The following is a 14,187-nucleotide window of genomic DNA, read 5'->3' as shown; positions in this document are numbered from 1 at the left end:
GTTTTTAACTGATTTTCAAATTTTATTTTTATTTTAATCGACTTATTTTTTATTTTAATCGATTTTATTTTTCTTTTTTTAAGTGATTTTCGATTTTATGGTTTGTTTAATCGATTTTTTAACTTATTTTAATTCGATTTTTTTTTTATTTCTGGGTTTTTAACTTATTTTAATCGTTTTAGCCCATTTTAATCGATTTTTTTTTATTTTAATCGATTTAAATTCGATTTTTTTTTTATTTTTTGGGGTTTTTTTCTGATTTTTTATTTTGGTTTTTATTTTAATCGATTTTTTTCTGGGTTTTTTTTTTATATTTTTATTTTTTGATTTTCTTTTTAACTGGATTTCTAGGTTCAATTCTTTTTAACTGATTTTCTGGGTTTTTTCTGGGTTTTTAACTGATTTTCTTTTTTATTTTTCTATTTTCTGAGTTTTTTTTATATTTTTTTCGCAGCTAAATCATTTTAATCGATTTATTTTGGTTGTTTTAATTGGTGCAGGTATATGGATTTAGATCTTCAATCGAAGAATCAAGATGCAAGAATATTGATTTAGATGTTGTATGGGGTTTTTTTTATTGTGATGTTGTAAATTTTTTTTTTATTTATATTGTAATTTTTTTTTTATATTGTAATTTTTTTTCATTTATATTGTAATTTTTTTTATTTATATGTTGTAATTAATCTATAACTTAATTTTTTTTATTATATATTGTAAATTTTCTATTATAATGATTGATATTCGATTTATATTTGTTGTTCTTATTTATTTTAGTAGATTTTATTTTAAAGTGAAAAAAAGACAAAAAATAAAGTTGATTTTTTGGGAACTTTGGCACCGGTTAACTGGTGCCAAAAACATTGAATTTTTCATACACTAATTGGCACCCCCCACTTTGGCACCGGTTCAAAACCGGTGGCATTGAGGGGTTTTGAACCGGTGCCAATTTTGTTTTTTCACCTAGTGATGCTTTGATCAATCAAAAAATCTTAGAGCGGATTCTAAGGAAGATGTGTATATTTGGAAAGTGTCAAGGACAACCGATTGGTGTCCTATTCCCCATCCGGAGGCTATGGCCCGGTGTTTGAAAACCTCACTTCCTTGGCGGCCTAAAAAGTGGCCTATCCACCCATCTCTCAAGAGGACTCCTCCGCCCAATTTTCGACTAAATCCGTATGCTCCCGTTTATACTCTCTCTCAATATTTTCCCCCGATGTCTTGGGGAGGTACTCCTATTATCTATTCCTCTTCTTCTTCTTCTATTTATCAACTTGATTTGCCTAGCTTGAATGCTAAAATTGATTCCGTAGCTAATGTGTTGACTTCTTTATCTTTGGGGAATGATTTTGTGCTTGGCTATGATTACCATGCTAGGCCGCTTAACCTGCAAAAGAAAGAGTTAGTAAAAAATACGGGAGACGTACTATGCAGAGTGGCATATTTCCTTCTAAACCTGGGACGGGAAGATGAGACAAAACCCAAAAAAATTTCAGAGGAGGACGTTGTTGGGTGAATGGGAGTCTACAAAGGGAAAGAAACTGGTGGAATTTGTAGGAATGTCGACGTAGCTTCACATGATCACTCTTGACTTGCAATACCTATAGTTGGATCTACATGCATCAAATCTGGAGTCGTTTCAAAACTGTCGTGCCCTTCCACACGGGGGTGACTAAGCTCCATTGGTGTAGAACCTTCTTGAGTTTCTCCACTATCCATCTTTCTCAAAGGATTAGCTACTCGGATGGTAATGAAATTCTCTTGGGAAGAACAATAGTATTTTATTGTTCGCCCTTTGGAAATCGCTCCATACATTGTTGGAGTGAGATGCAAATAGGAATCATATCGCTCCCGGCTTGAAAACCGAAAACTTGACCCTGAAAGATTTGAATTTTTTGTTTCTGAAGTTCCCTTCAGGACAGAATTGTTATCTATAATGTTGGGCCTAGGATCTTGGTTGGTAGGGTTGACTTTACCCTCCAAACCAAAGAATTTCCATCAACATTCTTTTCCAAGTTGGAGTTCGTTGTCTGTCACACCTGTACACCTTCGAACATCACCATCACCACGACCATCTCCTACCTTTCTTTTCCCTTTTTTTTCCTAACTTCTTACTATTATCTTCTTTCCTCGGATGAACATAATCTCTAAACCTATCATTCTCCCTTGTTACTGCAAGTACCTCATCAACGAAATCCGGAGTCCAACCCAATAAGGATATCACCTCCTTTAGTTTTTATTGGAACTCGGTGTTTTTAGGATCTAATTTAAGGGCTTGTGCAAGATCTATGTAAGCTAAGGAAGGTTTATTAAGCTCTAACGCAACAATCACTCTTCTGAAGTAAGCTTTCACAGTAGTAGCATCAAAACACAAAACCGCTGAACATAATTTACCCACTCTGTCATAATCTTTCACCTTGATGAAGCAAGCGCCCAAGTTTAGATTAAGGGACACAGCTATGCTCGAAAACAACAATTTATCCTCATCACTACAAACTGAAGCAAAGGACAATATATTTAGAGCAAGAGAGTATTTCGCAATAGCAGCCCCTATTTGGTTTGCTTGTAGAAATTGCTTCCCTCATCTTTTAAACCCTTAACAAAATTGAGAATACCAAAAGGATTCTCCAACTGCCTAACTAAAAACTCCAACCAATGAGAAGAGACGTCATTCTCTTCAACATGTGAAATACACAATATCCCCCTTAGTTCCTCAAAGCTAGCCATTAAAACTTAAACAAACATATGAAAACACCAAAGACAAAGCTAACCTAAACAACTAGGGTTTCCCTTAATTACACAAAAGGACAGACCATACCAAGAAGATAGCAGGTCGGCGATGAAGGAAACCCGAACTCCACTTCGTCTTCACCGACGGGACAAAGAGATAACTGGTGGCATAAAGGGAACGCCAAACTATATGTGAACCTTGATACAAGTCGCCAAAGGTACCAAAGAAGAAACCCCCAATTGAAACCCTAACCTACCTATACTCTGAAAAATCAAAGCGTATGGATTAGTGGTAGGAGAAACAAGGTCTAATCAAGCGCAACCCTTCAAAGACTGCTCGCCGGCGACCTAATAAGAGCAGCGACACTCAGGTCACCGACGGCAGGGGAAAACACGAGGTGGGGGTGTGGCTCTGTTTTGAGGAGAGAAGGTAGATTTTTATTTTTTTAGAGAGAGAAAGTCCCACTTGAACGAATAATTTTCCCACACACGATAGTTGTATGTGTAATCTTTAACGGGAGGGAGGTCATTATAACTACTTGCCAACAAGCTCGACTAAATTGATATGTAGCTGTGGTCGAAGCAAAAGCTATGCTCGGCCTAAAGACGGCAATACAATGTGATGCTAGAAACATAGTCGTCATCGTCCTCAAAAGTGATTGCTTACAATTGATTTACTGAGTAAAGGGTAAATAAAGAGACGGCTCTTAATTAGGAATGACAGTTAGGTAAAAAAAGCTGAAAAAAAAAAAAAAAAAAAAAGAGGAGGTATTTGAGCAGGTTAATTTTGTTCATGTTTCTAAAGAAGCTAATCTTAATTCTTACAGCTAACTTTAGTCTTCTAAAGTAATTGAGCAAATTATGCGTTAGAGGTTTGTCCGTGTGATAGAACCATAGAGGAGGTTCCTTCCAATTACTCCTTATTGTTTAAGTTTCTACTACCTTCGTTAAATGTTTTATGCAACTTTAGGGTATTATTTGTGAAATATAAAATATTCCAAAGTTGCATATAACATTTAACGGAGGTAGTATATTAATTTGTGCCCATAGCTGCTTTTACTAAAAATAAATTAATAAAATAAAAAAATATACAACTTCTATAACATGTTAATTGTATAGTAGTAACCCCTGCAATACTGACCAAGTAAGGGTCTGTTCTCTTACGTTGAAATTCAGTTCAGTTTAGTTTCTAATTTCTTTCTCTTATAAAATATTCATTTCAATTCAGTTCAGTTCACTTCAGCTCAGTCAATGAGAACAGACCCTAACTCTTAAAGAACCACTAAAACACTGACAAAGTAATCCCTGTAAAATTGAACAAGTAACCCCTATAACAATTACGAAGTAACCCTCGTGAAGGATGGCTACACCGTGTGGCCATCCACATATAAAACTTTACGTTAATTATAACTTTGAAATATTAATTGTGAAAAAGAAAAAATTTGAAATTTACAACTAATATGTAAGGGGGTATTAAAAAAAACATAATGTTGAAATGAAAACAATAATCAAAGGAAGATAAAAGGATGACAAGAGCCATTAAGCTTTGACAGATCATATGACAGCGCATTCAGAATCGAGGTATCGAACAACATTTTTTAGAAAGAAAAAAAAAAAATCCTATCTAAGAAAGCATCCATTTTAAAAAAGAACCAAGATACAAAGCAAACTACTCTCAGACACCCCTATCAGAAAGATTGCACAAAACAGAAATAAACCAACTACAGAACTACTTTTGGATCGGAACTGAGGGATAAGTTACTGGTAAGGTTGACAAGAGCCAAAACAGAGGCCACCTGAGACTTCAATTCTTCTCCCCGTTTAGCTTCTGTCTCCACCTGCTTCTGTAACACCAGACAGAGGAGCTATTAGTTTAAGTATCCATCTTTAGCAAATTAATAAACACTATTTATATTCGGGATTGGAGGAGAAGGGTTGATTAAGAAAATCCAAAAACTTATACAAAACACAAAGTAGAATGCTCCATCTATTCTTTTTCTTTTTTTTTTTTTTTGACAAATGTTCCGTCTATTCTTGCTCTATATAAAGTACAGAGTAATAAAACATGGAAAAAGAAAACCAACAGAAGTCAACTGAAGGATATAAGAGCTGAACTTACCGGTAAATTTCCATTCCCAAATACTTCTGTCTGATGACCACCAGATTTGCTACTTCTTTTCATTTGCAGGGACTTTTCTCGGCCTTCATAGAAATCGAGGTCATCTACAAGTGATGTCTTCGATAGATAGTTCTTGAAAATCTTCAGCATTTCTAACCCTTGCTTTAGCCCAATCTACAAATCCATTAAGATGTAGAAATCAGAGAAAAGAAAGGTGGCCTCTTCACTTATTGCTCAAACATTAATGGGGCATGCCATCAGAGGCGCTGGCAAAAGCCTCTGTGATTTCTCACCCCACTTATGTAGCATCATCGCAAAGTTTTTTTGGGTGGGGTATGAAGCAGAACAGAAGATTAAATATGCCAGATTAAAACAATTTAATACACATATACATGGGTCACTAGAAACAAGATAAATAGAAAGTAGTCGATCGTCATATAGACAAGCATACAGTTTAAAAGAGACCAATACAGCTTATATGAAGAAAAAAGTTAAAAAAAAAAACACACATGAGCTACCACAGCATTGTGAACTTGTGATCCACCTTACATTAGACAACCTCACACCCCAGACAGAAAGATAGAAGAGGAACCATTCACTTCCAAGTAACAATTTGGGAAATATATCATTTATAAACCACAACCTACACTACAAGGTCCACAACCACAAATGACTAACAAGCACAATTCAGCATCCAGCAATCTGGTTGAAAAGATGCAATCAAATTAAAGGTTATAGTGCAAACTACAAATAGTTCGAGGTCAAAATTCATGTAGACATTGCTATAAACCCAATCCATTACTTAAATTTTTACAAAATTTTGTTACCTCTTGGGTATCCCGAGTGTAGGTCACAGGCCTATTTTCATTGTTTTCAAGAATTATATGTCGCAGTTGAGAATTTGGTATATCTTTCACGATATGCCACTTCACTGGGAAGAAACCACTCCACTTGTCAAGCTGCCAGAAATCCATATTCTTGTTGAAATCCACTTGGCCGGTCATCTCAGCTACTCCAACAAACTGTCCACTTCCATTAACCTGTAATTTGAAACGAAAGGCTTAATAAATTTTACCAAAATTACAATGCTAATGAAAAAGGAGTACAACTTTTCAGAAAAAATAAAAATGCAAAGTAACATCTTCAAGACTAGGTTATACAAACACCTAAGGTTTGAGTCAGAAATGCAGCACTTTAACAAGGAGTGGGGGCATAACTATTATTCATTTAAATCGAGTTAATGCAAAGTCTCCATAAACTGCTCAGATCTAATGTCCATCATTAGCAGCCAGTCTAGGTAAATTAGTTCTATATTTTATTTTATTTTTTTTGACGGGGAAATTAGTTCTATATAGTGGAGAAGGATCTATATTATAAGAGCAACTGTATATATCCCAGTCATCCAACAGTTCTGCGCCAAAATAAACTAAACTTTTTTATAATCTTCACCTTGTTTTCAATAATAGAAAATATGACACCCCAACCAACAACTTAAGCTAATCACGGGCAAATAAGGATTTTACCCCTTTCTCTAAGTACTAAAAATTAAGCATATGAGAAATACTTGCTCTTTATTTACTTGCAACAAAGCCTTACGACAAGCACTTTGAGGTCAAGATTATGTAATGAAAACAAACAAATTAATCAAAATAATATTTACACACAATACCTAACCCTTCCTTATTCATGGTGTTAATAATTTTGATAAAATCATTCAATTAACTTCTTTAATCACCTCTTAAAAGTGCATGACTAAGGCTGAGTTGCAAGTAAAACAAAAAACACGGATCCCTCTATCCCCAAAAAAATCTTATTCCTTCCAAAAACCTTGTCCCTAACTCCCTATACAAAATTCAGATTTCAACTTTATCGATTTCTTTACTTACTTAATCAACCAAACTCCACTATCTTATTCTTTTGTTAACTAGCCCAACCCCACTATCTTGTGTTTTATATTCACCTTTAATACCAAACCCCACTATCTTATTTTTTAATTCACTCCTTAAAAATTATGCAAAAGGAAAATTAGATTTTTAATTAGGGGTGAAGAGAATATAATTAAATTGTCTAAACTTACATGGTAGAGGTACACCACAACTTTTTGAAATAATCCATAATAGTCCCTAATCATTCATCGTAATGTGATTTTAGATCTTTAGATGTACTGATTTTACTTACCGAGAAGAATAGGAATATTGGACAATTTACGCCTGTCTCACTAGCTTTCACTTCTGCATCGTGAAATGCTGCATCCAGCTTCTTATTTCCATTTGCAGTACTAGACCAAACATCATACTTAATGCATTTATGAACATCATCTTCACTATAGGATTTGATCACGTACAACTTTGCAGCTTCATACTCTGTTTGGAACTCTGCCAAGTTATATGTATATCTCTGTACTGCTGAACCTAATGGTTCCTTTTCAGATGAGTCTGAATTGCTCTTGCTGTTGGCTCGAGGACCACATGTTAGCTCGGCTGACATTTCTAACTCACTTTTCCTACTAGGTCTAAATTTATCATTTCCATTCCACATCCTTGCATTTGATCTGTAGCCCATTGGACCAGTATTTCCAAACACACCTCGTTTTGGGAAAGATAAAGACTGATAGTTTCCGGCAGGATGGTAAACATTTGCATACCCAGCTGATGGAAAATAGGAACCTGACTGAGCAAACATAGAAAAGAGACAGATTCAATCTCAGTGAATGACACTGAAAGAATAACATTAAAGACAGTAGCAAATAGGATTTAAGCTTAAGCTACAACCATGAGAAAAGACAGAATCAACTCAACACGGTGGCTCAGAGTTAAAAGGGTGATTGGATCCATTTAAAAATGTCATAAAACCACTGACAAATTTCACTTAAATTATTTAATTGACCTGAAGGATGCTACCTTTGTAGCTAACCAGTTCAGAAAGCAGGTCCAAACACCTTATTTGTAAAGAAACTAGGGCAAAAGCTATAGCAGAATTCACAGTCAAAGCATACCGAAAATTTTCTAATGTTGGCAATGTGTTATGCACCTTATTCAATGGTTTAGTGGGTTCAGTGTCGAACTTGGGCTGAGAAACATTAGGCGCAGCAACAGATGGACGTGATTTAGAGTTTACAGGTGTCGAAGAGTGCTTGCCCAAGGATCCATATAATTTTGAAGGTTTGATGCCATTTGACCTTGCTACGTTAGCAGGAGAGGGGTTCGATTTGACATTCCCAGGGGCAGCATTTGACCCAGTTGAGGGATCTCCAAGATAATTTAAATCCCAAGCATAACAAGGCGGCACTTCAGCCCCATAGGTAGAAACTGGTGTATAAAATGGCTGACTAACGCAATGCCCATCAGCCCCAACAAAAGTTCCAGCAGCATAAGGATTATAGCCAGGCATGTAATAAGCTATTGAGCTGTGATTTGTTTGTACACCCTGCATTGCAAAAGAATGCTACATGAGGGAGAGAACCATCAGATCCCAATTTGGTGGGTAATGCCCAAATAAGTAAATATTTGGTGGAAAATGCATTCAAAAAAATCAGTTCACAAATTAAGTTTAAATGTCTTTGTTGAGTTACCATAGATGAATGATCTCTGCCATCATCTGATTGACCAAAAGTCCCATTGTAGCCTGCAATAGAAAGGTTTATAAATGTCAAACAAACTTCCTCTGTATTTTAATGTGTGTGTTGGGAGTGCAGGAAGAAAGCAATGGATGGAGCATTTATATGAAAAGGGAAAAACTCCATTGATAGTCAAGAACTTTTTTCTTCTTATTTTCAATCTATTCTTATTTGACAGATCCACTGCTTATATTTCTTTAGATGCACAGAGAAACTATTCTGTTAACATTTTATCCAATACTAACTATTACTATCAACAGTAGGCATATTCTAAGTACCAAAGTGGACAAATAAAGATATTGATGTACATCATAACAATGTACAATATGCAGTGACAAGAAAACATTAAGGGTGAGAAACGAAATAAAATACATTGGTCTACAAGTTTAAGGACAAGCTTGGTAATTAAGCTGTAGTTAATGACAAAAGCATTTTGCACAGCTTATCTAAAGGCAAGAGAGGACTTAAGCAGTTAAGCTCCCTACAAAATACAATTTGAAAAGCTACTGGCCACTAGGGTATACCATGGCATCAATGCAAACTTTGGCAGTTTATGCCAGCCAAATTAAGATATACATATCTTCACTCTATTCTGATGTTCAATCACTCACATCAGAGGCATAAACAATTCACATGTCAAGAAAATCTACCAAATAATGCATCATGCTTATCATTTATAGAGATTGCTAGATTAAACTTACAGAGAGTTGAACATAAATATTACTAACATTACAAAGTTTAATCAGAAATTACACATGAATAATCCCAACTATTGTATAAGTATTTACATATGGGGCAAGAATGGCAATGTCATCATTACACATGAATAATCCCAACTATTGTATAAGTATGTACATATGGGGCAAGAGTGGCAATGTCATCATTTACATGAACTGTGAATGATGTGAAAATAATTTTTTTTTATAGAAATATTCATGAATTAATCTGATTTCAAACGAGTGAAAATTGAAGGGAAGATATATTATCTTATTGAAAAAAAATAAAAATAAAAAAGCAAGAAGCTCCAAGAATAGATATAAACCAGATTAATGTCAATATATAATAATAAAAGAGGAAGTGATAACATGGGGTTTGTCATTTCATATCAATTGATGGAAACACAAGTTTAGTGAGGAGATTAGTTGTCATTTCATTTCATTTCATTTAATAGAAACACAAGTTTAGTCGGGAGAGTAGTCCCATGTTGACAAAACGTCTTTTGGTCTCAAATGGGATTTGTAACGGCAATCAAAGAGGAATGTGAGTTGTTTCACACACATTGTGTGATACAAAAAAAAGAGAGCGAAGAACAAAAAAGAAAGTAAAAAGAAAAACAGAACTTATATTCAATAAACTGATATTACAATTCTTCAAAACTAATATTTCAAAAGGAAGAGCATACAGGGTGGTGGCTAAATCTAACTCGTTTCTCTCCTTGTATATCTTTTCAGTTCATATTTTATTGATAATTTGGACACCTTTTCCCACATTTGCATAGTTGACGAATAATTCAATATACTTAGGCCAACTGGCCAAGGCTTCAACATATAGCATTACAAACACAATATTATATTTATATTTTGTGCATGATCCAAGCATAATGTATGCAATTTTCCTAGTTTGTGCAACTGATGTAACAGTTAGTAGCAAACTTATTATCCAGCATAGCATTTCAGCAAGAGAGCATGTTATATAAAATTAAATAAAAAAAAATTCAACAAAGTAAATTTTAAGATAAAAAGCTGTCAATATCTAACCTGGATAATAATAATTGTAATAGCTAGGAGGTGGATTATACACATCTTGCCCTGCAACTGACTCTTGACCAGTCTCACCTTTGACACTGGAGGCACCCTGATTAGGAGTGGTGTAATCAGAACTGATCCCATTGTCAGATGCAACCTAGAGAATGCCAAGCAATGATTAATGGGTCTACTTTCATAAACTTTCCTAAACAGTAAAGCTTGAGCCGCGGAGGGGGGGGGGGGGGGGGGGGGGGGGGGGTGGGGAGGGGAGGGGGGTTCAAGGCTTAGTTTTAAAAGGCGCAAGGCGCACCAAGGCGCAAATGGTCCTTGCAGCCTAGGCGCAAGGAGAAGGCGCGCGCCTTTTGTATGCAAGGCGCATGTATTTATATATCTATTCAAATTATTTTTAGTTTGATTGTACTTAATAACAATTAAAAGATTCATAATAAATTAAATAATGATATATGTAAAGCTAAGGTAGTCTGAATTTGAAAAAAATGTCCATCATTCTTCAATTTATAACTTAATAGTTATTTTCTTTGAGGCGCAAAGGCGCTCTGAGGCGCGCGCCTTCCGTAGGTGACTGAGCCTTGCCTGGCTAAAGCCCAATTCCCAGGGAGCGAGGCACGCTTTTTAAAACCAAGGTTCAAGGATTACACAACTTGATACCATTCTAACTACAAAAAGTCTAGTAGAAGAAAGCTTTCGTCACAAAAATTTATTTTTTTAAGAAAGATTAATAAACAATGGCTGATCACAAAAATAAGCTTTTAACATGATGATACAGAAAGAAACAACTGATGCAGATAATAATTTACAAAAACAGCAGGTTATGAAACATCTAGATATAACATGACCATTATCCAGTCCTACTAACTCATTCACAACTGTCTTTTAGACCTTTATGTAAGTGTTTCATGTTCAAGTTCACCGCAGCAGAATCACAAACAGTGACCAGACACGCAAAGCATATGAAGTGACACGGTAGGCTCCAAATCCGTTATGTCTCAGCCACATTGTGACGTAACGGCCGAGTTCTTATTCTATGAGTGACAGCAAACAAAAGAATCTAAACAGTCACATACAAATGCAGCTTATAACAGTATTTAGAATATGGTGCAGCACTAATCCATCTAAACACTTAAAAGATTATAGGAACTTCAATTGAGATTACTCTATTGTTTCATCGAATATCCGCCTAGTAGATTGTGTCACAGATACTTCATAGAATATACTGGTATACATAATAACTAACCCCAATTATACGGAAAGGGCTTAAAAACCTACCCTAGACCCATCTCTTTTCAGCAATGGCCAATAGTAATCTCCTGAATGAAACTAAATACTTGGGGAAAAAATGAAATAAACAGTTAACTTTAAAATAATCTTATCATAGATACCAAAATAAATTTAACATACCATAGCCTTTTCTGCAGGTTTGGAAAGGATTGAACCTGAATCCGCCCCTTTAGCTGGATCAGAGTCAAGGATTGAAGTAGCAAGAGTAGCATCCTACTAAATTAACAAGGGATACTGACTAAGCACGCCACATCCATATGCGTAATAATCTCAAATTCTCAATTAATCAACACTCGTTCAGCAAAATCCCAAAAGTAAATTTCAAATCAGAGGATAAACATCAACAATAACAAGGCTTAAAAATAGAGGATATTTATCAACGATAAAAGTATTTCCTCCATTCTAAATTAATTGACACGGTTTTGACTTATACACTTTTCATTAACTTTACTTTGACTAACATTTGTAAATTATAGATATTAAAAAATGTAGTCATGTGTGATTTTTTTTAGATTCCTTTCAATGTGTACTTAATAAAAATTCAAATATTAGTATTTTTTTTTAATAGTATAATAAAAGACAATTTCAATTGATTTTATGCATCGGCAACGTGATAAAAGAAATGTTTCAACTGATATAAAATCAAACTGAATCCTGAAAAGTAAGCTATGCCAAGAATAAAATCGAACTAAATCCAAATCAACAATAACATGGATGTTCTTTCATCAAATTTTAAACTTAATTTAAGCATCATTTACCCTTCACTACTCGCCCCAAAAGTTCATAACCGTAGGTATAGCTAAACATTCGAACTATAATAATCAATACTAACTGATTAACAAAGGGAAAAATTGCCATGGACACACAGAAAGCATCAGATATAAACACATTCATACACGAAAAGGATACATAGCTCGGTCGGCTTTTCACAAACCATCCTTCCTCCAATTTATCACCTGTATTACAAGATGGCAAAATTTTACTGAGAAATAAGTCTTTGTATATAGTAAAACCGATTATTAAACAAACAACCCTTTTCCTTCTTTAGTATATACTTGTATGTAGCGTCTCCTTAGATATTTGACTAAAATTCTGAAGATAATAAACAATAATAGCACAAAAATGTCGCTTTCACTAATATATGCCGAGTATTACTTAAAAAAATAAACAGAAAGTTAGTGCAAGGCAATAAGAGAGGATTTATTCTGCATCACTTATCAAGGAAAGTAAAAGATTCTTGCTTTTGAAAAGGATGGTTAATAAAATTTAAAAACATAAAAATTTATGCTCATATAATATGACAACGACAAAATAATTAAAAATCAAAATCAAGAGTTAGAAAATTCTATACGAAATTTACTTAGCTGATAAGGAATTTGAACATGAGAAAGCTGAGGGAACCACATCAAAATCCAGAAAGTTCATCAAAAAAATATCTTTAATCAAATTAACCTTAAAATAAAAATTAAGATCAGGAAAATTCATGGGGTTTGACTAAAACCCAGAACTTGGTTATCAAAATTACGACTTGGGTAAAATTCAAAACTCAAAATTAGGAAAAACGGAGCAGTGAAAAAAAAAATTTAAAATCTAAGAAAATCAATTAAAATTTAATAATAAATTTGTTTAAAAACCCAGAGAACATAAAAAAACAAACCTGAGAAAACTCCAATCAAGGAATACAAAGTTTAAAAGAGGAGTAGATCTTGATAAACTTCCCAGGAGTTCGGAGATAAATCCGCTTTTCTAGATGTAGAGAGCGGTTTAAGGGAGGAAGAGAGGAAAGAGAAAAGAGAAAAGAGAAAAGGGATTGTAGGAGGGAAGAAGATATATATAAAGTTGGGGAAGACTATTGCAGACGAAAAGTTGCAGGAATTCTAAAACCCTCAAGTTTTTGGATCTGACGGTTTAGAGGATTTCCCCGCTCTTCTTGATTCACCGTGGTCCGTCAGATTTAGTATGTTTGCTGTATAGCTGTGGTGCTTTAACAATCAGGTCAATCACTAATGCTACCACAAATTTTTAAAAATTAAGGAAAATTTGTCTATAACTACCCGTAAGATAGGGTATTTTGTTAATAACTACCCATTTTTTTTAAATTGTTTACAACTATCCGCAAGATAGAAAACGTTTGGATAGCACTACCCATTAACGTTTTCCGTCCAATTTTCACGTTAATGGGGCCCACTATTAACCTTTCCCACCCAATTTACTCCCCCCCCCCCAACTACCTTTTCTCTCTCCTCTCTCCTCTCCTCTTTAATTCCTTTCCCTTTAATAACAGTCAAAAATCCGATTGAAGAATTCAAGCAATTGAAGACAACTGTAGGTAATCTCTCACACTTTCCTTCTAATTCCTTGATTTTCGCATTTGTTTACAAGTTTTAATTGATTGGAATTTGATGAGTGTCATTTATGGCACTCATAGGGTAGTGTTTTAGGATATTTTCACTATGCTTTTCATGCTTTTCTTTTCCCATTTTGATCATTTCTCCTCTAGTTTCTCAATTTCTTCTTCTTTCGTGTTTTACTTTCCTTTATGTGCTTTTCTTCGTGTTTTCCTTTTTTATTGCTCTTTTTCTCTTCTATTTTCTCTCTTTGGTTTCTCTTGTAGGTGCCTAAAGACTTAGCTTTGTGCAAAGGATTCAAGAGGAGCAAAAAGAGCCAAGCAAAGGAGTTTC

General features: G+C 34.6%; 1 protein-coding gene across 2 annotated transcripts; it reads right to left on the bottom strand.

Annotated features, from left to right (window-relative positions):
* Positions 1 to 4,217: 4,217 nt before the first annotated feature.
* Positions 4,218 to 13,323, bottom strand: LOC110721779 (YTH domain-containing family protein 2-like). 2 transcript variants are annotated; one of them, XM_021900969.1, is made up of 10 exons: positions 13,164 to 13,322; positions 12,416 to 12,462; positions 11,627 to 11,679; positions 10,220 to 10,364; positions 8,418 to 8,470; positions 7,877 to 8,290; positions 7,025 to 7,516; positions 5,674 to 5,886; positions 4,847 to 5,020; positions 4,218 to 4,571 (listed from the first exon to the last, which is right to left on the bottom strand). In XM_021900969.1, exons 2-10 carry the CDS (start codon positions 12,441 to 12,443, stop codon positions 4,449 to 4,451), a joined length of 1,695 nt encoding a protein of 564 aa, XP_021756661.1. In that variant the 5' UTR covers positions 12,444 to 12,462; positions 13,164 to 13,322; the 3' UTR covers positions 4,218 to 4,448. The 2 variants fall into 2 exon arrangements, with proteins under 2 accessions (XP_021756661.1, XP_021756662.1); XM_021900970.1 differs by having other exon boundaries at positions 4,431 to 4,571; positions 7,877 to 8,272; positions 13,164 to 13,323.
* Between the last annotated feature and the right edge of the window lie 864 nt (positions 13,324 to 14,187).

The sequence above is a fragment of the Chenopodium quinoa genome, unplaced genomic scaffold, assembly GCF_001683475.1.
Source record: "Chenopodium quinoa cultivar QQ74 unplaced genomic scaffold, ASM168347v1, whole genome shotgun sequence".
In the NCBI taxonomy this organism is placed as follows: Eukaryota; Viridiplantae; Streptophyta; class Magnoliopsida; order Caryophyllales; family Amaranthaceae; genus Chenopodium; species Chenopodium quinoa.
Note: the sequence above shows the minus strand (reverse complement) of the source record. Positions and strands in the feature narration are given on the sequence as shown.